Consider the following 25,159-nt stretch of genomic DNA (forward strand, 5'->3'; position numbering starts at 1 on the left):
GACGCGATGGAACACAAAGACTATAACAGATTTCAGCTGAATATCTTTTCCAAGCATGTTCTCGATGATGAAATGATTTCATTAGTAGTCTCGATATCAACAATCTTGGTTGATTTACTCTTTATTGGAAATGAAAATGGAAGTGGCTGTTAAAAGGAGACCTTTAATTTGGTCGTCTTGAAGCCTCTTCAAAGGGTGGGATCCTTACGTGGACTATATTGGTGAAATGATCTGTAAATGACAGTTTTTTTGCTTATCTCGGAGGTGGTACTGATGCGTCTCTTCTGGGAATACCACAAAAGAAAACGGTCCTTTTCTGAATTTTTGGACTTTCTTCAGTAAACGCGGAGAGCATAGCTGTGGCTATAAACTCACCTAGGTAGCATCGTTGTTCAATGAGATAGGAAAAATCAAAGAACAAAAATCTCTCCCTGTCCTTTAAGTTCTTGATAATATTACTCTGAAGGCGTGTTTTCCATTCTCAGCGAGTTGGTTGTGATGAGGTCGGTGAAGTTGTAGGGGAAAGATTCGATTTGCCGTTATGAGCTGTTCCCGTGAACAGCTAAATTAACTACAGTGAGATGTCGTTTGTATATGAAAAATGAAGAGATTCTCCAAACCGCCTCATTGACTGTTGAAACTTCATCGTTATGTCAATCTATCAATACTGACATTCGAGAGGTATTGAAACCATAAGATGACAGATGCCTTTATTACAGGATCCTTTAATAAATTACAAAATACTTCATGTCTAAAAGACAATGACTGCTAACATGTTAAAGAAACCTTTTATTTTGATCTGATAACTATCAGATTTGTCTAGAAATGCAATAATTTTTAATATGCCCCAAATCACAATTGAAAGCAGGGAGTGCCCTGGGATTGCTTCTGGCTCACAATAAATTAGCGGGACCAGAAACAATTCCAGATATCAACAAGATCGCTAAGTTCTTCGTGAGTGTTTTCAACCTACTACAAAAAGACAGGAAAGAAACTGATGAGGACAACAAAAAAATATCTACTTATTTACTTACCCTAACACTAACACTACTCATTTTATCAGAATTATCGATCAGATCTTCATTGGTAAACAGATTTGACGTATCAAACCCCATTTGTGCGGCCATATTCAGTCCTAATCTAGCGTTCAGCTGTTGCCGTTGTTTCGCCATTTTTTCTTTGGAATCTACAAAAAAAAAACGAGTACAAAATATACCCAATAATGACCAATATAATACAAGTATATTATGCAGAGCTGTTAAAAACAATCCTTACCTATTGTTGGATCGTCATTCAAGTCGAATTCTTTTCCCTCTGATGCCATCAGATGCGTACTATTTGCTAGTACAGTTGGCATACTGAACTGACTAAAACGTAGTCTTCCGATTGTAGATAGTGAATGAGACTGTCCATCTTCCTCTAAATAACAGAATGTGAAATTTGCAAAATTAAAGGTACGTTAAACAACAATAGTAAGATATATAAAGTATTCACAGCTTTAAATAAAAATTGTCTTAATGTCTAGTCCATCCAGGTCAGTAATATTAACTCATTGATTTATTCGAAAAGTAAAACATTGTTACGGAAATTCAGTAAGATTTGTTCCATATAGAAAAAGTCCTTTTACGAGAAAGATGAATTAAAAAACTAGAATGTTCTAGACGTCATCGAAATATCTTCATAGAAGCGGACTATATATATATATATATATATATATATATATATATATATATATATATATATATATGTATATATATATATATATATATATGTTCGGATAAGTTTCCGCGGTCAGATGAATGAAAATTACTGAGTTCTCGGGAAGAACCGCGTTGAGAATTTAAAACTCGACGTTTCGGCACCCATTTTGGAGCCATTATCACAGCGACAACAATCACAGGTCATCCGAAATCAATTCAATAAGACAAACACTCCTACAAAACGGCTACCACAAAACCCAAATCAATAGAAGCATTCAAAAACTTCTAAACCCCATTCCATCCAAAAAAGAAACCTTGCCGCCGGATCAACCCAAAATCTTTCTACCTTTTATTAAAGGTGTCACTGACAAGATCAGTAGAACTCTTATCCCTCTTAATATCAAAACCATCTTCACCACTCACTCCAAATTGTCCAATCTCGTTAGATCCGTAAAAGACCAAATCCCCAATGAAGACCATGGTGTCTACGAGATAGCTTGTTCCAGTTGCCCACGTACATACGTAGGACAGACAAACCGACGAATCCATAACCGTATTTACGAACATTCTCTAACAGTCAAACATTCCGATACCACTTCAGCCCTAGCCCAACATCATATTCAGACAGGCCACAAAATAGATTTCGAAAAAGCAAAAACCATCGCTCCCACCCGCTCATTAAAAGCAAGAATCATTCGTGAAGCTATCGAAATCGAAAAACGGCCTCACAGCTTGAACACGCGCGATGACGCGAAACGATTGCCGGCAACATGGCGACCCCTTCTTCAGCGACCTCCCGCCCACACCGCTCAGGCCACGTCAGTTCAGACCACGTCAGCGCATACCGTTCCCGCGCATACAGCGAGTATAAAAGCAGCCACACAGGGTAAGACCGGTTGTCACTCGACACTGGGGAGTAGGCAGATTGAGACCTCAGTGCCGAGAGACAGTTCTTGCAATATAGAACACGATACTGGTACGTCTCGAGTGAGGGGAGTAGGCAGACTGAGACCCCGAATTCGAACCGAACCGTATCCCTCTTGATAATGGCTCCAAAATGGGTGCCGAAACGTCGAGTTTTAAATTCTCAACGCGGTTCTTCCCGAGAACTCAGTAATTTTCATATATATATATATATATATATATATATATATATATATATATATATATATATATATATATATATGTGTATATATATATATATATGTGTATATTGAGTTTCCTATGAATGGGAGAAGTAATGACGAAATAAAACAAAGAACATCAATAGGAACAGGCATACTAACATATATAGAACAAAAAAGACTAAAGTGGTATGGACATGTAAGAAGAACTAGCGACAGCAGATGGATAAAGGGAATAACCGAATGGAGCCCCATAGGAAGGAGGAAAAGAGGACGACCCCGAAGATCCTGGAGGAACGAAGTAGACGACGCCATGAGTAAGAGAGGCCTAAACGATGGGGAATGGGACATAAAACAGTAGTCACATTTTATTTTCCTACCTTCTTTTATATCAACTCCTTGTGGATTCCATTGTGGTACATTAGCTACGATATGTCTAATCGCTTCTGAAGCAGCTATTCGAGTTTCCCAGGAAGATGATCTCAAGTAGGTGGCAGTTCTGGACAGTAGCGTCTTCAGTTCGTGTGGATGCAATCGTTGCACTTCTCCTAACTGTTTTGCGGCTGCAGAACGTGTGACCGATGAACTACCGGTCTCCAGCAGCACGAAGAGGCGGTCCAACCTAGAATAAAAAAGTATATCTTTAGATCTCCTAAGTGTTTATAAATATTTCGACAAATTAAGAGAATTTCTGAAAGAATTGTTTATCCCTTTTCAATGTTTATTTTTGTCATTTCCTTCTACCCGATTACAGACATATTAATACAATACTTAAATGAAGACCACGGGGGAAAAACAAGGAATGTACATTTTTGTCTCAAATCAAAGTAATAATGCCATCTGACGGAGAAACTAGTTTAGGAAAGTTTGTGATGCACAAGTTATCGGTAGGCAATAACAAGCAATGTCAGCCACCTCAAATGGTCCACGACGAAGTTGCCCACCGAACATCGACACTATCGACGATAAGCGCCGATCAAACTCCTGGCTCGACACCTACGACGGTCTTAAGTCATTAACAAAAAATCGTCCCAAACATATACAAAAACTCCATACATTGAAGAGGCACGTAGCATGAAGTTAGGCTTTGCAACTCCTATCCTTCTTGGGTTTCAAGTCCACTGCCACACAGTCCTTCCATCTTCTCCTCGGTTTTTCTCTACCTCTTCTTCCATCCACTTCTAACAGCTCTATCCTTCGTCCCACATAGTTTTCATCCACATCCAAAGCATCCACTCCTTACCACGATCCTCCACTCAAAAACCCCCATACCTACACACCCCTACAAACACAAAACACATTCTCATCAACACACACTCAACCAACACCATCACCCATACATACACCCATACACTCACTCACTACACTACAACAAACAACACACAGCAATCACCACACACCACCCAAAATTAGAGAATCGAGGACATCCCCCCAGACATGTCAGCAAAGACCATTCTATCGACTTATCAAAGACAACAATCTAATCCCAGATTTCGACTCAATAAAAGTATTCCCAACCCAAAAGACAGCTTCCGTACGAACCACCAATCTTCTAGACCTCAAAGATCTCACGGCAAAACAAATCACCGCAGAGAGCGATATTTCCATAAACTAGGTTTCAAATCTAAAAGCCTAGCTAATTCGCAACTCGTTCTAAATCATAAAAAAACTTTCATTTAGTCATTGCCGATTGAAATGCGAGATTCCAAGATCAAGCAATTCCGTTCCGGTTCGACTAAAATACTGTTCGAAATGCTGCAAAAGTGGACACCTCAGCAACGAATGCCTCGAAAAATCAATTATCTATCCATACTGTAGACAACAACCCAGGTCTACTGCATGCCCCACGATAAACGTTCCCAAATGTCCGAACTGTAATGAAGGTCACCCGACATTTTCAGAAAAATGCCCACACCGAAGAATCAAACCAAAAGACACAAAACAAACACAACCCGTACACACTTCCAGGCACACCCTCTCATACGACCTATCCTCGAACATGGAATCCATAATCCACTTTACATCCATGATCCTCTTCAATGTCTTCCCTGAAAAGAGGTGTGAGACAATCCGCTATTTAAATCAAATGTCCAATGCACTGTATGGGTATGCAATATCAACCTCTTGCTACAATTCCATAAACCAAACCTTCAATCAACTCCGCAGATAGACACACAATACAACACACACATTCATTATTCATATATACACTTATCATTTACCCACACATACACTCTACCTCTACCCAAGCTCACAAAGCATAAACATACAAACACCAAGAAAGAAACAAGCCAACACCACAACCAATAACTACACAAACCCGCACAATCCACATACACCAAACACTAAACAGTGAGCACCCCGTACACTCCTTTCGTCGCATTCAAAATCACGACAGAGGGAGATTCATTTTCTTTGGTTTCCCAATCTCATTGCACAACGACACCTGATCCTAGGTATAGGACACAACCACAGCTTTCCTCCACGCGTTTAAACCGAACAAAACAAAAAAGCCTTGTACTTAGTTGCGGGCTTGGTGCAACCGGAACCCAAAGGCAGGAAATCCTTCTGACACTACTGCTTTTCAGCCACCACTTAGTTCCAGAGAACGGCAATATGCAGATACCCAATAAAAAACTCCACCATTGAAGAGGCGAGAAAGCCTAAACAAGGTAAAAACACGTATTCATTCATAGTTCTAATCCCTACGTCTAATAAGCCAAACCATTGCAGTATTTTTTCTTGAATCTTTGTTGAGACTTTAGTCCCCTCGGCTCATTTCCTAACGTTCCTAAGTCGTTCCTGATCCTGTCCCTTCTAGTCTTACCCAATATCCGCCGTAACATTTTTATTTCAGCTACCTCCATCTTCTCTTCCTGAATCTTACTTACAGGCTACACTTCATCGCCGCACACCAACGCAGGTCTCACCACACTCTTCTATATCTTTTCTTTTAGCGCTCTTTCAATCACAAAGTACTCCGCTCATTCGCGTCCAGTTAAACCAACCAGCCTGTATCCTGTATTTTCAATTATGTAGGAGCCAAGGTATTTAAATGCTTCTAGTCGTCCTACTCCCTTTCTCCAAGCGATTCTATAAACCCAACCATTCATCTTCCTCCCAACCACATAAACTCCGTTTTCAACCTGCTAACCTTAAGTCCACCCTCTTAAATAGCCCTTCTCCAACACCCCAACTTCTCCTCCAACATATTTTTGCTCTCCTCTAGAAACACGATACCATCCGCAAATAGTATTGACCTAGGAGCCCCCTTCCTTACTTTTTCTGTCAGTACATCCACAACAAGATTAAACAGGTAGGGATTTAGTGAAGAGCCTTAATGCAAACCAACCATCAGTGGAAAACTTACGTACTTCTTTCAGCGCACTTTACTTCCCTCTTTGCTACCTTGTACATATCCTTATCTTCCTCTCTTTTAGACCTGTCATACCTATTTCTAGCCTCTTTCTTCCTTCTAACCTTCTGTTGCATTTCCTCATTCCACCACCAAGTTTCTTTGTCTATAGGAGGCCCTTTACCAGATGTGCTTTCTAGCACTTCCTCTCCCACTCGCACCACAACTTTACTGTTGTAAACAACACAAAATTACTGTAGATTTTGTGTTGTGACTTCTACACAACACAAAATCTACTTGACTTTCCCTTTCCCGCTAGTATAGGTAACATACTGGCCTTTAGTCTTTCTAAAGAACGCATTAATGACAATCAAATCCCATGCCACTGTAAAGTCAATCACATGATCTCGCAAAAATATTTTTCTATTAGCAAACATATCTAAAATATTTAAAGAGACTCTTTTATTTATACCAAACGCCACCATTTTTAAATATAGTATTTCCAAATCTGCATATTTGATAAATATAGTAATTTATTCTTATTTTCAAAACGTTTTTAATTTTTCGACGGTTTCTTTAGTGTAATATTTTCGCAATAACTGGTAAAAAATATTGCCTATCTTGTAAACTACTTCCTTTATACAACAATATATTATATTACTTGAATATTTTTTAACTTTATTATAATTGCAGGCCTATTTATTTTATCAGTAATAGCAAAGTTAACAATAAGTTAGAAAACATGTAAAAAGCCAAGGTTTTTAACTATATAATTTATTACGATTCAAGTACTTTTTGAAGAATAGGTTTAATTAGTTGCATTTTTTTAAGTAAACAGATAGACAAGACGAAAAGCTTGAGTTCGTTCGGAAAAATATTTTCATGAGATTTTTTTTCATAAACACTTTCATGAGATACCCCAAAAATAAGGATCAAGAGGTCGCCAGGCGAAAATTTTTTTAAACATAATATTGTAATAATATATCATTCTGAACAAAATAAGTCTGTTGTAGTTTTTCGGTAAACTTGATCGTTTTCGAGTTATAAATAATTTAAAACTGAGAAAAACTGCTCAAAAACACAAGTAAAAACGTTATTTTGGAAATCACGAAAAACCTAGGGGAGGATGGGGCATTGTGAACCATCTAAGGAAGATATGCACATACTGTTAAACCAGAAATGATTTTGTTTTGTTTAATTAATTAGGGACGTTCATTAAACATTTAACTGTCATTTAGTTGCAATTGAAACATAATTTATTTAACGTATTTTCAACAAAAAAATGACAACTGACTATATGTCAAAAGTTCACATTGCCCCATAGGGTGGGGCAATGTGAACTACTGAGGAAAGTCACACTATTTCATTATCTAATGGCTATGTTTGGTAAATAAAATCAAGTAAAAAGAATTTTTTTATTAAAAATACTTAGAAAACCGGTAACAGAACATTAGTAAAAATAGACACATGTTATATTTATTCAGAAATACAAAATTCACACTGAAATTCTTCATCATCTTCTGGATCTATTCCCGCACATGCTTCATGAGCCCATTTCAGACAGGCCGAGCAACGTACCCATCCTTCTTCATTGGCTGATGAGGAGAACCACTCGTTACAGTAAAAACATTCAGCATCTTCACCATTGCCATCATCTTGTACTTGATGGTTACATTTATTTTTTTTCTTTCCCTTACCATCTTTGGAAGGACAAACTTTTATTTTTTTGTTACTTCTTTCACTATCTTCGTGCTTATCATCATTTATTTTTTTCTTAGCTTTTTCCTTTTTCATTGTTTCTATTGCCTCCTTCGTGTTTATTTCAAGTTCTAATTCTAGCTTATACGGACTAGATGTCAGTACAGCCGTTTTACCTTTTTTGGATTTCCTCTTTGGTTCCATTAATTTACTTCTCTTTGGCAGAGGACGAATGTCTTTAGGGCTGTTTGCTCCAAATGAAGTTGTTGCTCTATTGTGTGCAGGGGAAATTGTCAATTGAAAATCGTTACCAGTATGAAGCTTTGCAACTGAGGTTGAAGCAATTACCTCATCTTGACTTAAGTGAGGCTCTGCAGTTGAAGTTGAAGGAATTGCCTCATCTTGACTTGACACTGGTAGACTATTATTCTCCAAATCTCTTTCAGTCGTAGCAGATGGTGCAAAATCGAGGTCTGTAAATATATTGGGATCATAAGGTACTATCCCACATTTTTTAAAAGCGTTAATAGCAGTCAAAGGTGTTGCAGCTTGTAAGAAAGCCTCACCAAAAATTTTAGAGATTTGGAAAGCTGTTACCACTCTGCCTGGGTTGTTATTAAGAAACTTTTCTAATGCCATATCATAATATCGTGCTAAAGGAGCCATGACACCAACATCGGTTGGCTGCATTCGATGGGTGGAATGTGGAGGCAAACAAATGATATGTACATGTTTTTCCCTAGCCAAATTAATTACTTCTATGTTTTTTGTATGGCTGCTGTGTCCATCCAAAATCAATAAGATCGGATCGTCTTCACTTGGTTTCGTTTGTTGAAGAAAATGTTGAAACCATATTAAAAAGAGTTCACTATTTATCCAGCCACTATCGCTACAGGCGAATATTGAACCTGGAGGTGCACCAGCTTGGAGTTCAACTTTCATTCTCTTTCTTGCAAAGATTAACATCGGCGGTATGAAGATTCCTGATGATGACATGCAAATAACGGCTGTTGTTATTCCACTTCTATCAGCAGAAGTAAGCCGTCCAACTTGTTTCCGTCCTTTATGCGCCAAGATTTTACTATTACATTTGGAGACTGTACCTAGACCTGTTTCGTCACAGTTAAAAACACGCGTTGGATTGACATGTTTAGAATCCAAAGTAGCTTTATACAGATCAAAAAATTGTTTTACATTGTAACGATTAAAAGCTTCAGCTCTTGCAGCAGATGTTGATTCGGGTTTACGTAATGAAAGCCCTGGGTGCCGTTTTCGAAATCCGTACGCCCAATCTAAACCTGCAAGTTTGTTTGTTTTATTATATGGATGGTCTATGTTATTTTTTTCGGCTAACTGGAAAGCTAGGTGACGAAGATCAAGCAAAGTAATTCCGTATAAACGCTTCTCCATATCTAAGATATAATTATACAATTCTTCTTCCTGTTCCTTGGTAAAAACCGTTTTGTAGAAACCTAGACCCTTTTCGTCAGGAGAAATTCTTGTTACTTTTTCTTTGCATCTGCGAATTAACGTTGCTTTCGGGATACCATAAACTTTACTAGCTTTTAAATAGCCCATTTCCCCAGCTTTAACTGTCCGGATAGCATTCTTCAAGGCAACAAGAGACCAGGATTGTTGCTCAGTTTTCCTCACATAGTTTCGTACCATTTCTAACTGCAAAAGAAGCATATAATTAAAAAAGTGTCAAGAAAATATAATGGGGCAATGTGAACCACTCCTAGTCCACGTTGCCCCATGCGTAGTACACATTCAAAATATGGAAATTAACGTACCAGTTCACAACGTATCAAAAGTAAATCTTAATTATTAAAAGCACATTTTACAAGCAACACCACAGTATCAAAAAATTAAAATAATCATGTCTACTTACCGAGAAATCTTTAGTCAAAAGTAGTAAATTCCTTAGAAACACGTGTTTTTAATTATAACACGTCTGAACGTACTCCCCGTGCGTCCACACTCATACTAAAAGTAGATAAGATGTCTACGCATATTTGTAGTAGTTACTAGATCTAGTGTTGCCAATTTTAAACAAAATAACCGATGTGGTTTACATTACCCCCATGGTCCAAGATGCCCCATCCTCCCCTAAATTCAAGTTCAAACCTTGTTCTATCATTTCCCGATAAGTATTTTGGATCTATTTTATTTTAAAACATTGTTTTTTAATCGTTAATAATGGACTATGTCATTACGGGCGCTCGTGCTGCGACGTGTATAAGAGGGAGAAACAAGATCTACTATATGAAGTTATTCCTCTCAGGATTATGAATATATAGTCCATCTAATTTACTTACCGTTGCACGTCATTATCTACGTCAGAGATCGAAGTTGACATAGTTGCCAAAGTATAAAAAAATCCTGAATCCATTTTAAATCAAATAGGTCACATAATTATTGCAAAAGTGGATTATACCACAAAACAAATTAATATTTAATGTAAATAAATAGAAACAAAACAAGAATTAAAAAATAATGTTAAAAACAATTTGAGCCGCTTGTATGCGTCGTATAAAGATGTAAAATGGAATACATAGATATTTATTTTATTTTATGTAAAATGTAAAATAAAAAGTGTCATAACCGCAACTGTCAAATAAGTGTTACCAATGTATGCCAAAATATCACCTTCGCTCGATTACAGTTACAGTGTGTTCCGAACAAATGTTCTTCATAAAAACGCTTTATAATGCATTTATACAAATTAAATGAAACATACTATTGTGTATTTCTTTAAGTTAACATTAATAGAAATCTTTAAATATTATTTCTACGCGTATATAATAAAATATAGTCTAGTGGCTGTAATGCCAGTGTACTCGGCAAAGTGATTCTAACAAAGAACACACCTACCGCCTAAATATTTCGTGTTGGTATTATGTGACTATGTGACCTCACGGGCTATGACGCGGATGACGTGCAACGGTAAGTAAATTAGATGAAGTATATTTGAAAAAAATTACTGTTTTGTTCTTTTTTGTGAATATTAACTAGGTAATAGGTAATTAAACTGTACTAAAAAAGTATAATTTTTACAAAGTAGGGATAAATTTAATATTTTGCATGTCCGACTTTGGCTGCTAAAAGATCTTGAACACGTCAATGCATGCTCGCGATACAGGCTTGAATATCTCCCTTTTCAGTAGTTCCCACCCATTCTCAATAGCGTTCATATCAGGCGAGTTGGCCTTGTCAGTCAAGAACTTTAATTTTTTTTGTTTTAAATAAATTGAAATATTCTTAGCCTTGTGGCAAGGAGCATCATCGTGCATAAATATGGATTCCTCTTCTCCATGAAACCATTCCTGCAGCTGTGGCAAAAGTCTCGTCTCGAGTACTCTCAGGTACTGGTCTTGTCTCATCGTGTTTTCCACCACGTACCTTTGCCGGAGACCACAGACCAGACCATGAGTGACGGTGGGTGTTTGATGGTGGGCACAATGCAGTCGGGCTTGTATTTCTCGTTGGGACGTCTCCGAACAAACTTTGTTTTTTCTGTCAAAACTTGAAAAACGGATTCGTCCGAGAAGCAGACCTGAAATCAACAAAATTTTTAGAAATGATCATGTTTTTTTAATTTTTAATATTGATATTTAAGCAAAACGACACAAATATACCTTTTTCCAGTCTTCCACTGTCCAGTTTTTGTATTTTTGTGCTCATTCGAAACGTTTCTTTATCATAGCCGGAGTAGAAAGCTGGTCTCCTAGCTAGCAGTTTGTTTTCGACAAGTCTCCGACGAACTGTTCTTTCTGAAACACAAATTCCTTCATCTCTTATCTCCTGGGTAAGCATTCGCAGTGGTTTCTTTCTGTTTACTAGGCAAATATCTCTTATTTTACGATCACTCCTAGGAGCAGTCACACGATGTCTTCCGCTATGACCCTTACGCTTTGGATCCAAACTTACTTCAGACGCAATTTTCTGTTTTATATTCCTTACAGAACTTTTTGATACTCCTACCATTGCTGCTATTTCATTTTGAGACATTTGTCCAGCTTTTAGGAGTCCAAATACCTGGCCTACTTGATTTGGTGACAGATCAGCGTTTTTCCCCATCTAAAAATGTATAATACCCTTAATTATACCAACAACTTCACTGCAAATATTTATAATCTAAAAAATAATAAAAAAAAGGATAAATCACTCACCTCTGCAATGAAATTTCAGGTCAAAACCGTTTAGAATTCAAATCTTCACAGACAGTATTTGAGGTTATAAAATGCACACTAGTAGACAGGACGCAATCCTGTCTAGAAATGGCGGATAGGGCGGTGTTGCCAACGTTAAAATAGTACAATAATATTACCATACTATATTAAATGTTGCTATGCGAAAAAATAATAACATTCCTGTTGATAAAAATTATTAATTCAAAAAATGCAAATGTTTAATGTTTGGCCTAATAATTTGGCCAGGTACTGTAAGAAGATTACACCCAGAGAGCAACATAATCCAGCCAGAGGGCCTCTGACCCGAGGGATGGATGGGCGTAATCATTCGTTAACACCAGTGGTACATGCAAGATTTTATTTTTTACTTCACATAATATAAAAACTAATATTGAAACGCCAATCGAGCAACATCCATTGGTGCATAAATAACTATTAAACCATTATTGATTTTAATTGATAATAAAGCGCGTATGGCAGGGCGGGCGCTCATTTGTACAATGAGAATTTAAAGATAGTTAGATCTCGTTTCTCTCCCTTAAACACGCCGAAGCCCGAGCGCCCGTCCTGTCATAAGTGCTTAATTAACTATTAAAAATAATGTTTTTAAAAAAAATAGACCCAAAATACTTATCGAGAAATGATAGAACACGGTTTGAACTTGAATTTAGGTCCTTAAGTCCTGTTAACATTAGGTTGTATTTTTCGGAGCTTTGTGTCTTTTATGATCCAAAGTTCCTGCCACTTGCCTTGAATATTCCTTTTGAATTTTGATTTTATACCTTCTTCGAGCTGTATGTTGTAGACAGGTAAGTTGGATGTAGATAATTCTTTTGCAGCGCTGTCAGCCATTTCATTTCCTTGGATGCCAATATGAGAAGGCACCCATATTATTGTTATTGAAGTTCCACGGGAAGTGTGGAGATGGATCGATTCTAGTATTTTTTGCACTAGGTGATGTTGATTAAAAATATTTTCTAACGAATGAATTGCGAATTACAGATGCTACAAAAGGAAACTCGAGAACTTTTGAAATACTGAAGAGTTCTTCTGAAATCACACTACATTCGTTGGATCTTCGGTATTGTCCTAATACTGTTTCAAATGTAGTCACAGACCAACCAACTCCATCTGCGTTTCGGGATGCATCGATATAAAGTACCTTATCATAGTGGGGTGTATTCACAATATCCTTGAAAGTTTGTCGAAAAATGATATTATTTGTTTGTTGCTTATTAAATTTACAGAAGGAAATGTTTATAAAAGGAGGTGTTCTAGACCATTTCGGAGATTTTGATTTTATAGATGCAAGTGTTTGAGATAATTTTGTGTCTTAGCACAAGGGTTGTAGGATTTCTGGGATTGAAAGTATACATATGGGCGAGTCCAGGTTTTGGTGAAGTCAAAAGATTAAATACAGGGTTAGTCGGACTCGATAAAATTCTTCTAGCATAAGATAGGAGTATTTGCTGCCTCCGAAGGTAAAGGTTGAGTTCATGAGATTCACAATAGAGACTTTCAGCGGGACTGGATCGAAATGCTCCTAAGCAAATTCGGAGAGCAATGTTGTGAACACAGTTTAACAATTGTAATAAATTATTGGATGCGGACAAGTAAACTATACAATCATAGTCTAATTTGGATCGGATTATAGCCCGATATATTTTGAGTTGTACACTTTCATTGGCACCCCATTGATGGTGGGACAATGTCTTTAACAAATTCATTCTGCTTCTACAGTTGCTTTTTATTTCATCGATATGACGAAACCAGATGAATTTGTTATCGACAGCTAGTCCTAAAAACTTGTAATGATCAATTGACTCTAAATTTACACCGTTTAGTAAGATTTTGGGTATTTCTGCACTGTTGGATTAACAACAGAGGAAATTAAAAATGTATGTAAACTGCTGAAGAGGAACAAAGCACCCGGACCAGGAGATATACCCGGAGAATTGTTTAAGTAAGGAACGAACTAATTGTACGAATGTCTTCGACAATTTTTTCAAGAATGCATAAACACAAGCGAAATCCCTACGGAATGGAAGATATCATACCTCAGCACTATACATAAAAAGGGTGATAAAAATAATTGTGAAAGTTACCGAGGAATAGCTGTAACCGGATTTATGAGTCGAATATATGGAAAGGTGTTAAAGAACCGAATCGAGAGAGAATACTTAGATTATGAAGCAGAAGAACAAGCAGGATTTCGTACGGGTCGATCCACTATTGACCACATTTTCTCCTTAACCCAGATAATAGAAAAAAAGATGGCAAGGAATCAAGAGATTCATATGTTGTTCGTCGACCTACGGAAAGCCTACGACAGCGTTCCACTGAAGAAGCTGTGGCAATCAATGGAAAGCACGAATATTAATATAGAATTAATAAAAGCCGTCAAAGTGCTATACAACCAACCAATAACAAAGATAAAAGCAGGGACACAAATAACAACAGGATTTATAACATCAAAAGGATTAAAGCAAGGATGTTGCTTGTCTCCCACTTTATTTAAAATATATCTCGAAAGTGCTTTAAAAAGATGGAAACAAAAATGCAGGACAATGGGGATACCGCTCACCAATACTATGGTATATACGCTTAACTTTGCAGACGATCAAGTAATAATGGCTCAAGATTATGACGATTTAAACTATATGGCACGAAAATTAATTGAAGAGTATGATATATGGAGTCTAGAAGTAAATAAAAAGAAAACCGAATACCTGTGCATTGGAGCAGAACAAAAAGATCTCATATTAGACGATAACACTACGATAAAGCACTGCTGTGACTACAAATACCCAGGTATCACTATTTCACAAGATGGAGCATTAGACAAAGCCATAAGAGAGAGAAATACGTCAGGGAGAAAAGCCATCACAATGTTAAACACCATTTTATGGGACCAATCCATCAGCAAAGAAAATAAAAAGAGGATATATGAGACTATAGTAAAAAGTATCACTTTATACAGCTCTGAGGTATGGCCATTGAAAGAAAGAACACTGTCAACGCTGAAAGCGACGGAAATGGATTTTTGGAGAAGAGCCGCAGGAAGATCTAGAAGAGAAATGATTACCAACGAACGCATTAGAGAAATAATGGGAATCAAACGAACAATCACAGATGACCTAACAACAAAACAACTTATCTGGTTCGGACACATACAAAGAATGGACGAACAACGAATGCCAAAAGAAATACTAAAGTGGCAATCAGAAGGAAAGAAAAAACGAGGTAGACCGAGAAAAAGTTGGAGCGAAGGAACAAATAAAGAACTGAGAGAGAGGGCCACAGAAGAACATCTATGGAACAACCGGTCTAAGTGGCGATTGGAAGTCGGAAAACGGCGGAGAACGTTATAAACCGACAAGTAGTAGTAGTAGTAGTGGATCTCCTGGTGAATTTAATTATTTTGGATTTATTGGAAGAGGACCTGAAGCCAGTTTTCTCGAAGCATGTAGTAAGGGACTCGACAGAATTTTGTAATACAGATAAGGTTGAAGCTGTGGATTTTCCTTGGCAGTATACAATAAGGTCGTCTGCGTATGGGGCAAATTTAACGGAAGATTTTATACGCGAGCAAATATCATTGATGGCTAGTAGAAAGAGGGTAGAACTCAAAGTAGAACCTTGGGGTACACCATTTTCAGTGACATAGTTATCGGATAAAACTGTGATTCCGAAAAAATTGATTGTTACAAAAATTTGTTTAAAAAAATTTGAACAAATTTTCGCCTAAGCGACCTTTTGAACCTTATTGTGGGGTATCTCATGAAAATGATTATGCAAAAAAATATTTTTTTTTGCATAATGCACTTTCAATGTTCTGCTATTAGGCGACTTAACGTAGTCTAACCAATAGAAAGACAGTTAATTTTCACAGCCTACTCCATTTAAAATTTGCTCGCTGGCTCGAGATTATTGTATAATAAATAATAATAAAAGTAAACTCTAGACTTCGATCTCTCCTGATAGAGTTGCGGAATTGCGCACTTGATCTGAATGACATAATAAAATTCAAAATTTAATTTCGTATTTTTTGTAAATGAATCAGAAACGATTTTAGATTATTTTTTATTAATTGATTAATTTTATAGCGATAACTTTTTTATGCGTCAATTTAACGACAGAATGGTAAATAAAATATTCTTAATTAAATGGATCCATATCGACAAATATAAATGGGTAATAAGTATTGTATATTCGATGATTTATTGCTAACTGTATACAACATTGAATTCAATGTAGATTTAATTAAATGATAAATACACACAATTTGCAGAAATAATATTTATGTACTATATTGTTGGCGGTAAATACAGTGAGCTATTAAATTATAGAACAAATTCATTCTTTCGTTCAATCACGGGGACATATGTCGATGCTTTCAGCTCTTGAGTACGACGCTTTACTTTTCTTTTTCCAAAAAATTAGAAAACGAAAAATACAATGAGTGGCCATTTGAAATATAAAACCCCCAAATAATAGAGATCAGGAAATAGAGTAGGTACGTGTGTTCTGTAGGAAAGACAAAAGATATGATAATTTACAAATAATGTATAGTTGTACTCAATGAACAATGCTATTAGTACCCTTTCTGACGAAGCGACTGGATTGGACGCCAATGTTCAATTGCAGTAATGTTTTAAATGAACGAATACAGACGAGCAACTTTTAATAAAGTCCGACCAGAGATCTAAGAGACACTAATATATTATCGATAAGTGTCTACCACAAGGCAGCTGGGGATCGCCTCTGGACAGAATCGTAAAGTCGAGTCCATCGATATTTCGTCCGTCGGCAAATTCAAACAGATAATATTTGTATGTTACGAAATTCGAGTAACCGATATCCAGGGACGTCTCGCGATATTGGTTGTTTCACCGACACAAATTTTTTGAATGCTAGAGGGAGAAAGGAACGGTCTGGAGCATTGGGACCCGGTGGAGTAATTCCTGTTTACAATAATTAATCATCTTCGTCCCAATGAATTGTAATACCCGAGTGTCATTGCATACACCCAAGGTGTGTGCAAGTCTCTCAGGCTGGATGCAGGTAAATTGCTTGCTTGTTCAGTGAGAAACCTCCCTAGATGCAGAAACGTGTTGTTTCTCCAAGACAATGCATCGGCATCGGAAAATGGCAAAAATAGGTTGGGTGCAGTTAAAGTGCTAGCTTGTTCAGTGAGAAACCGCTCTAGATGCAGAAAAAAGTGCTGTTTCTCCAAAACTGTGCATCGGCATCGGAAAATGGCAAAAATTCATAAGTTCGACTTCGAATTGCTTTCTCATCTGGCTCATGCTCCTGATTTGGTCCCCTCTGATTATCCATGATGATCCAAATATGAAAAGATATTTGTTTAACTTCTAATGTACAACAAATATTTAAATTTTGTCCAGAGGTAGACTTTTCAAGATTTAACATAAAAAAATTGGTTAGAATCAGTGAATAACCTGAAATATAATAGGAATTTTGCCAATTTAAATAGGTTTTAAACTGTTCATTTTTTATAAAACTGTTTCGATAGATGACAGTGCATTATGTTTTTAGCCTTCTATTTCTTAACTTATAGCAACAAAAATATACTATTTAATTATTGCGTTTGTTAAATGTACAGATAGCTATTTTTTATTCTATTCGATTGTTGTTTATTGTTGTTTACTATAACAGTATGACTGCTACCGATAAAAACCGTTTTCTACCTTCTTGTTTTTTTAAACTTGTTACGTCAACAAATAAATACTACTAATGAGTTCGTTAGTTAAATTATTGGATTCTTGTTTATCTGAATACTAGTGGTCAAATAATGAAGACGAAACACTCTTTCTTCTCTCTATGATCTGCTTCTTTGAGGCCTGAAAATGTTCTTTTTCATATATTTTTTGAATATGATTTGAAGGCGCATTGATTCAGGTTGTATCGATCTCAAAAATTGACCCGCAAAAACCCTGAAAAACATAGTTGCTGGGGGGGTTTTAAGGTGTTTTGCCCGATGTTTGAATATCCTAAAGGACTCAGTTGCTTTAAATTATACACTCGCGATCATAAAATCCGGGTCACCTTGAAAATCACCGATATTTCATTTTTAACGAGCTTTATCGTAACTAATAATAACACAAAAACAAACTAATGCATGTTTCTGAGAATTGTTGCGGTTTCCTTTGTAACAAAGAATTCCAATAGTGCCGATTTCGCGGTAAAGTGCACACTTCCCAAAATGAACGCTACCTGTAACTCCGCTTGTTTTAAATGTCTCGTTGATACTTCGACTTTCTGTTCAAATGCAACGGATAAACGTTTATTATTGCCACCATTAGTGTTTATTAGTGCCATTATTAGTGTTTATTTTTTGACAAAAATGCCTTTGACTGTTGTTGAAACGGCACAAATTGTTGCACTTGTGGAAGACGGTCACACTCAACGGCAAGTCGCAAGAACTGTTGGCGTAAGCCTTTCTACGGTTTAACGAGTGCTTCAACGCTTTCAGGAGGCAAGTTTGCTAACCAGGCGACCTGGCTCTGGACGAAGAAGAACAACCAAGGCATTAGATGGCCGTTTCCTTGTGTTTCAGGCTTTACGAAACCGGACCTCAACTGCGGTTATGCATCAAAATGGTCTAGAGGAAGTACGAAATCGCAATTTTAGTGTTGCAACAGTCAGAAGAAGACTTCGTTCTTCTTGACTATCTTCTCGGGTAATGGCTAGAGGACCGCCACTTCGCCGGGTGCCTCGAGTTGCACGACTAGCTTTTGCTCGACAATACATGCATTGGGAAATTAACGATTGTTGCAAAGTGTTATTCTCAGATGAATCCCGTTTCTGCCTAACTGGATCCGATGGACGTGTAAGAGTTTGGAGGAGCACCGGTGAACGATTTTTACAAGCTTGCATTGCTCCAAGAATACCATTTGGTGGAGGCTCGGTCATGGCTTGGGGAGGTATATCTTCCGACTTCCACATATAATTACCCTTCATTGAAAATGGGTCCCTAACTGCACGAAGGTACATTACGGAGATTCCGGAAGAACATGTTATGCCCAACATGGCAGGGCTTGGAGAAAACGCCGTTTTTATGCAGGACAACGTGCGACCGCACGTTGCCAGGATCAGTACGTAATACTTGGACGAAGTTGGAATTACGAGGGTACCCTGGCCAGCTAGGTCTCCGGACCTGAATCCCATCGAACATCTCTGGGACGATTTGAAAAACGTATTCAAACCCATACACCTCCTCCTAACAACGCACAGGAGCTTAAGGATCTGTTAGTGAGATAGTGGAATAACATACCACAACATGTAATCCGGAGAACAATTGAGAGTATGCCCCGTCGTCTGCAAGAGGTTATTAGAGCAAGGGGAGGCAATACACGATATTGGTCATTGAAATTTCTCTGATTTTTTACCACGTTCTGTGTTTTCCATTTTTTTTCGTATGTCTGTTTTATCAATTTGATTTGTTTTCTGTTTTTTTCAATAAAAACAATAAAAAAACATTTTTTTTTCTTCCAAAACAAACATTGATGACAAATAAAAAATACATTAGCCAAAAAAAAAGGTTATTACTGCACCAGAGGCAAAAATATTTAAGAAACTTGAAATTTTCAAGATGACCCGGATTTTATGATCGCGAGTGTATATGAACTATAAAGAAAGCTTGATTTCCCCAAAAAAACACCTAACAAATCCAAAATAAACCTAAAGAACCAGTTTTTTTGGGTTTTTGATGGTGGTGCACCTAACGGAAAAATCTAGAAAAAATGAGAAATACACAGAATAGAAAAAATTAGACCTGCAGCCATCTCCAAAAAAATTGACCCTTTTAAAAAAAAAGCATTTTTAGGTTATGTACACAATACACGGTTTTATAAATATAGAAAAATTTTGTAAAAGCCTCAGCTATGCGTGTAAATTTTTAAAATTTTTTAAGTAGTGATAAAGACAAAGGGAATGATAACTATGAACATTTTCACCTAAGATGTTAACAATATGTTGATTCTCACAGTTTACCAATTAACACGTTGATCGCCATATGTGCCCCGCACGAATGTAACACAACAGGCCGCGTCGCACAAATATGTCTCGTATGTAATGTTTTACTCCAAGCCGCGCTGCACAGAATTGCTTCACGTTTGAGTAGAAATGCATGAGAAATAAGAGTAGATGGCCCAATGAACAAATTAAGTTAGTTTGCCCGGCCATGGAACCGAATATATACGATTTGATTTAGGGTTGAATGTCACAATATCTTACCATAATATTTTTGTTTTATGTATTTTATTCCTTTTACTGTTGTAATGTAGTTTGTTAGGTTACTAAAAAATCGATGAATTTAGACAACAAAATATTATTTTATTTGAAAAATAAACAGAATAAATTTGACATATAAAATAAAATATATTCGCTTAGATTTATAAACACAAAATTTGTATTCCAACAATAAAATAAAAAATAAAACGTAACAAATCAGTATTTTGCAGTCTTTATAATTTGCACATATGAACAGAAGTAAAGCAAGGTATACGATAAAATTTATCGCACTGTATACAATTATAACGCGACATAGTGGCCTTAGACGTGACGTATTTTCTACCGTGTTGTTCGGACACGTTCTTGTAGCAATTTGGGCATCTACGTCTACTAGTAGTGTTCACTTCCTGAATGTGATGGCTCTCTACAAATGGAGGATTTTCTCTTGATGTTATATTTAGCAAGTGTTTGGCAATATCTTCTCTAAATTGGGTAATTGTGATATTTTTACCAGTAACCTGTTTATATAATATAAACGCGTTTACGATAGTTGAACCTAGAATAATTTCTATTGCCAATTTGCGATACCACTTGATGCTACGTCTGAGGCAAGAAGAGTGGGCTTTTAGTTGATCAGAGAGATCAATGAAACTTTTGTTTTGGTTATAGTCTCTAATAGCTGTTGGTTTTCCTTTTCAGTTCCATTTTTGGACTTTACAGTAACCATCTTATTTTTGTGTTTTGTTGTCAGCATCAAAACTTTACGTTTATCACACCACTTCAGTATCACCACTCCAGAATCACTTTCCTTTGCAATAACTTCGCCTTTTTTTTAATTTTTTTTGTACTATGTCTTTTGGGATTCCCTTCCGATTTTTTCTTAAGGTGCCGATCAGATGAGTTTGTCTGTCCAGCAATTTGTGAGCAAGTTCGATACTGGTATAATAGTTATCCACAAATATGCTTCGACCACTATCCAATAAATTTTTGCAAAGCCCCATAACAATCGATGTTGGTACGCTGTCAGAAGTAGTATTTTTTCTGTCCCACAATATATTTTGAAATCATACGTGTAACCTTGTTCAAGACAAAGTTTGAAAACTTTTACCCCAAACTTGTGTCTTTTGTTTTTTATATATTGTAGAAAACTAAGACGTCCTCGAAAAGGCACGAGAGTTTCGTCTACCCAAATATTACGTGAAGGGGTTACTGCGTTTTGAAATTTTTGACGACATGATTTAGAAGGGGTTTGATTTTGTAAAGTCTGTGTGCAGTATCTGTACTTTCATTACCAGAAAAATGCCAGTGGCTCAAGAGGAGCTCAAATCGGTTTCTGGACATTAACTATTTTATTTCGTTTGAATATAAGATATTCTTACACCAATAGGATGTCACACTAGGCATCTGAACTAATCCCATCCAAATCTGTATACCCAAAAAATTTTCAATTCGTCAGTAGTAGTATCCTTCCATTGTCGAATCCGAGCTTGAAGTAAATTGGTTCTTTCTGCTTTTTGCGAAGCGTATTTATTGGTTTCTTGTACCATCAAATTCATGATATCGTCATCCACAAACAGTAAAAAAAATCAATAGGCTGGTTATCATGCATACCTGAGATATTTTCATTTATATTCAACCCTTGCTCGAAAACTGAAATTTTTCAAATTATTCCCGGTTACCTCATTCCAGTTCAACACTGTAGAAGCACTAGGTATTTCATCAGCTGTATCACTATCCCACTCAAAGTTTCTGATTACACTTTTAATCGTTTCATCTATTAGATTCGTAGGACTGCTAACAGGATTAGTTTCCATGTTGTCAGCATGCTTTTCTTGTTCAACACTTTCGATTTGTACTACAAATGATATACTGGGTTGACCTATGCTATTAGAGTTATTAGAAACGTTGAGTACCTTTTTTTTTCTTCTTTTTTTTGAACAGGTGATGAAGAATAATTAGATCAATCTGAATAATAACTACTTGCAATATAACCTATATAATATAATGTCGGTTTACAACGTTCTTCGACGTCATCCGATTTCCAATCTCCATCTCATTATATCATTCCATAGATCGCCCTTCAGTTCTCTTTCTCTGATTTCTTTATCAACTCCTTCTCTCCAAATTCTTCTAGGCCTTCCTTGTCTCCGCCTACCTCTTGGTTGCCATTCAAGAATTTGTCTTGGTATTCTATTCTCCGGCATTCTCCTTACGTGTCCGTACCATCTGAGTTGTGTCGTTTTGATGTCATCAACAATATTATGTGTAACCCCCATGATTTCTCGGACTCTCTCGTTTGTTATTCTGGCGCGTCTGGAGATTCCCGCCGAGCGGCGCCAGAAGTCTATTTCTGTTGCTTTAAACATTTTCTCTGTTCTGTCTTTTAGGGGCCACACTTCGCATCCATATGTTGTGATACTTTTTATTATGGTGTTGTATATTCTTCTTTTATTTTCTTTAGAGATGTTTTTATCCCACAGTACACTGTTCAGTAAGGCTATGCCTTTCCTTCCCTGTATATTTCGTTCCTTAATGGCTGCATCTAATTTTTCGTCCTGAGTGATCTTTACTCCTAGGTATTTGTAGTCATCACATATTTTGATCTCTTGATTTTCCTCTAACAATATAACTTTCCGATGAATACTCACTGAAAACACCTCTTCATCTGACAACATATCATCCATTAGTTTTTGTAGTTTACTTTGATTTTTTTCATAATCACCCATTTCTCTATTTTACTGCGATACTGTTACTACGATAATAAGTTGATGCGAACTAAATAATACACGGGTTACACCCATACCACTACAATACGCAGGTAAATAATACACTGGTTAGACTCATACCGCTACAATAAGCAGGTTTATTCTTGCAAATTTGCGAGGCACGCGCGGATCGCATGGTCTCAGCTTAACAATTTTATTTCTTATGCCGCGCGATGCACCCGTGCCTCGCAATTCAAAATCATGTTTAGAAAGAAATTTTGCTATATTTAAGAAATGTGTTGTTTTTGTACTTCATTTTTATGCGTTTTAAACGAAAAAAATAAATTGGCCCGGGAAAAGGCAAAAAATATTATCATTATGGCGATCAACGTGTTAAGTTTCAACTTTCATACCTAATCCAAACAGTCACAAATAATTAATGGAATGGATTGTAAATATTTATTGTTGAATGGTGGTCGCAAATGTTAACTAGCGAACTCCAATAAAACTATTAAAATATTAAGAACACCGATTGCGGTATTGTAGAGTTGTCAATAAAATTTATGAAATTGTAGAAAGCGCTATTTGGTGTTTAAATGAATTTCCGTAAGTATTGCTTGAAGAAATCGCCCTATAGCATAAAAAGTCCATTCTTATTATCAATCTGCGCATTACAAATTAGAAAAATTGATTAGGTCATTGATAAGTCTCGATAAAACTACAATACCATGTTGAGGAAACGCATGTCACGATAAAATTTAACTGTTAGATATTTCTATATAATAAAGAAGAACACGGAAATGCACTAAATTTACATAGAAAAACAAAACCGACCTACCTACGCTGTTTTGCTTATCTCCATATTCCAACAATTTAGTTACAATTCACAGATAGGTTTCGGACATGGCAGGAAACTTTCAGCTTTTAGCGATAACCGTCGACAAGATTAGCGAAAATTATTTACTTTCCTAGGCTCAATACAGACGTTAAGCTATGATTATTGAATAAGTTCCTACTTAATCAAGAAAAAGTAGGTTCGGGTTCGATTTTTTTCTCGAAAATTTCGTCTATGGTAGATCTGCCCTTTTTTAATTTTTCTTGATATTCTTGATTTGAGCGAAAATCACAATTTAACTTGAATATTCTTCTTTTGGGGCCTATTCGTTTCAAATATTGGCGATCATTCTGGCTATAATTATTTTATTAACTGATGCTTTAAATAGATTAGTTGTTGTTGTGGAGAACCATTTCCTCAGGTTTTTTAACCATCATATTCTTCTTCTCCCAATTCCTCGCTTTCCGAATACTTTACCTTGAAATATTATTTTCAGTAATCTGTATTTAGTGCCGTTTCTCATTATGTGTACGAGATATTTTTCTCCTTTTAATCGTATACATAACTTCTCTTTCTTTCCCCATTCTTCGTAGTACAGTCTACAATATTACTCTGGCAATTTCGACAAGTTCACAGGAAGTAGAAATTTTTGATGAACAACTAAAAGCACGCCGTAAAACAAGCCTGGGTAGTAAAGTTTGAAGTAGTCAAAGTAGATAGATTATAGACTGGGAATCAGAAATGATAGTAAAAAAACGTCTTATTCAGTCCTACCTTCGAAAATATACTGACTAGAGCTAGAGGTAGCTTCTCAATCTATTTCAATGCTCTGATCGCGAAACTGACAGTCAGCGAATAAAACTACATGCTACCACTCTCAGGGCTGCCGATAACGAACCTGCAAGGGATGCACTGCAGGCGAGCGCCAAAATGAGATTTTTTTTCTGCTAGTTTTATACAAAATAGTAAAATAGAAACATTAATTTTTTAAATTTGAATTCGTCATAATACGATAATTTGTGTTTGTTATTTTTACATCCCATACACGTATTAATTCCACAAACGTCCAACAGTTGGCGTTGTGATTTGTTTACAAAAGCCAAAAGTATCTACGGGAAATTTTAAGCATTTAAAATCAAATGGTACGTTCGTTAAAATCATCATTATACGCGGGATCAAAACATCCTCACTTTTGTATTTTTTCTTGATGATCTTTGCCTCCATATTATTCATTAGTCTTTTCGCGATCAGTCTCGTTTCATTGCACAGTCGAGGTTAATTAACTCGACTGTG

At 36.5% G+C, this 25,159-nt stretch overlaps 1 protein-coding gene across 1 annotated transcript in view; it reads right to left on the reverse strand.

Annotated features, from left to right (window-relative positions):
* Hel89B (histone acetyltransferase 1) overlaps positions 1-25,159 on the reverse strand; it is a 105,379-nt gene that overhangs the window by 69,184 nt on the left and 11,036 nt on the right. Inside the window, 3 exon segments of the mRNA XM_072539823.1 lie at positions 1,035-1,186; positions 1,276-1,419; positions 3,205-3,446. Of these exon segments, the coding sequence (XP_072395924.1) occupies positions 1,035-1,186; positions 1,276-1,419; positions 3,205-3,446 (538 nt within the window).

This window comes from Diabrotica undecimpunctata, chromosome 8, assembly GCF_040954645.1.
Source record: "Diabrotica undecimpunctata isolate CICGRU chromosome 8, icDiaUnde3, whole genome shotgun sequence".
Taxonomy (NCBI): domain Eukaryota; kingdom Metazoa; phylum Arthropoda; class Insecta; order Coleoptera; family Chrysomelidae; genus Diabrotica; species Diabrotica undecimpunctata.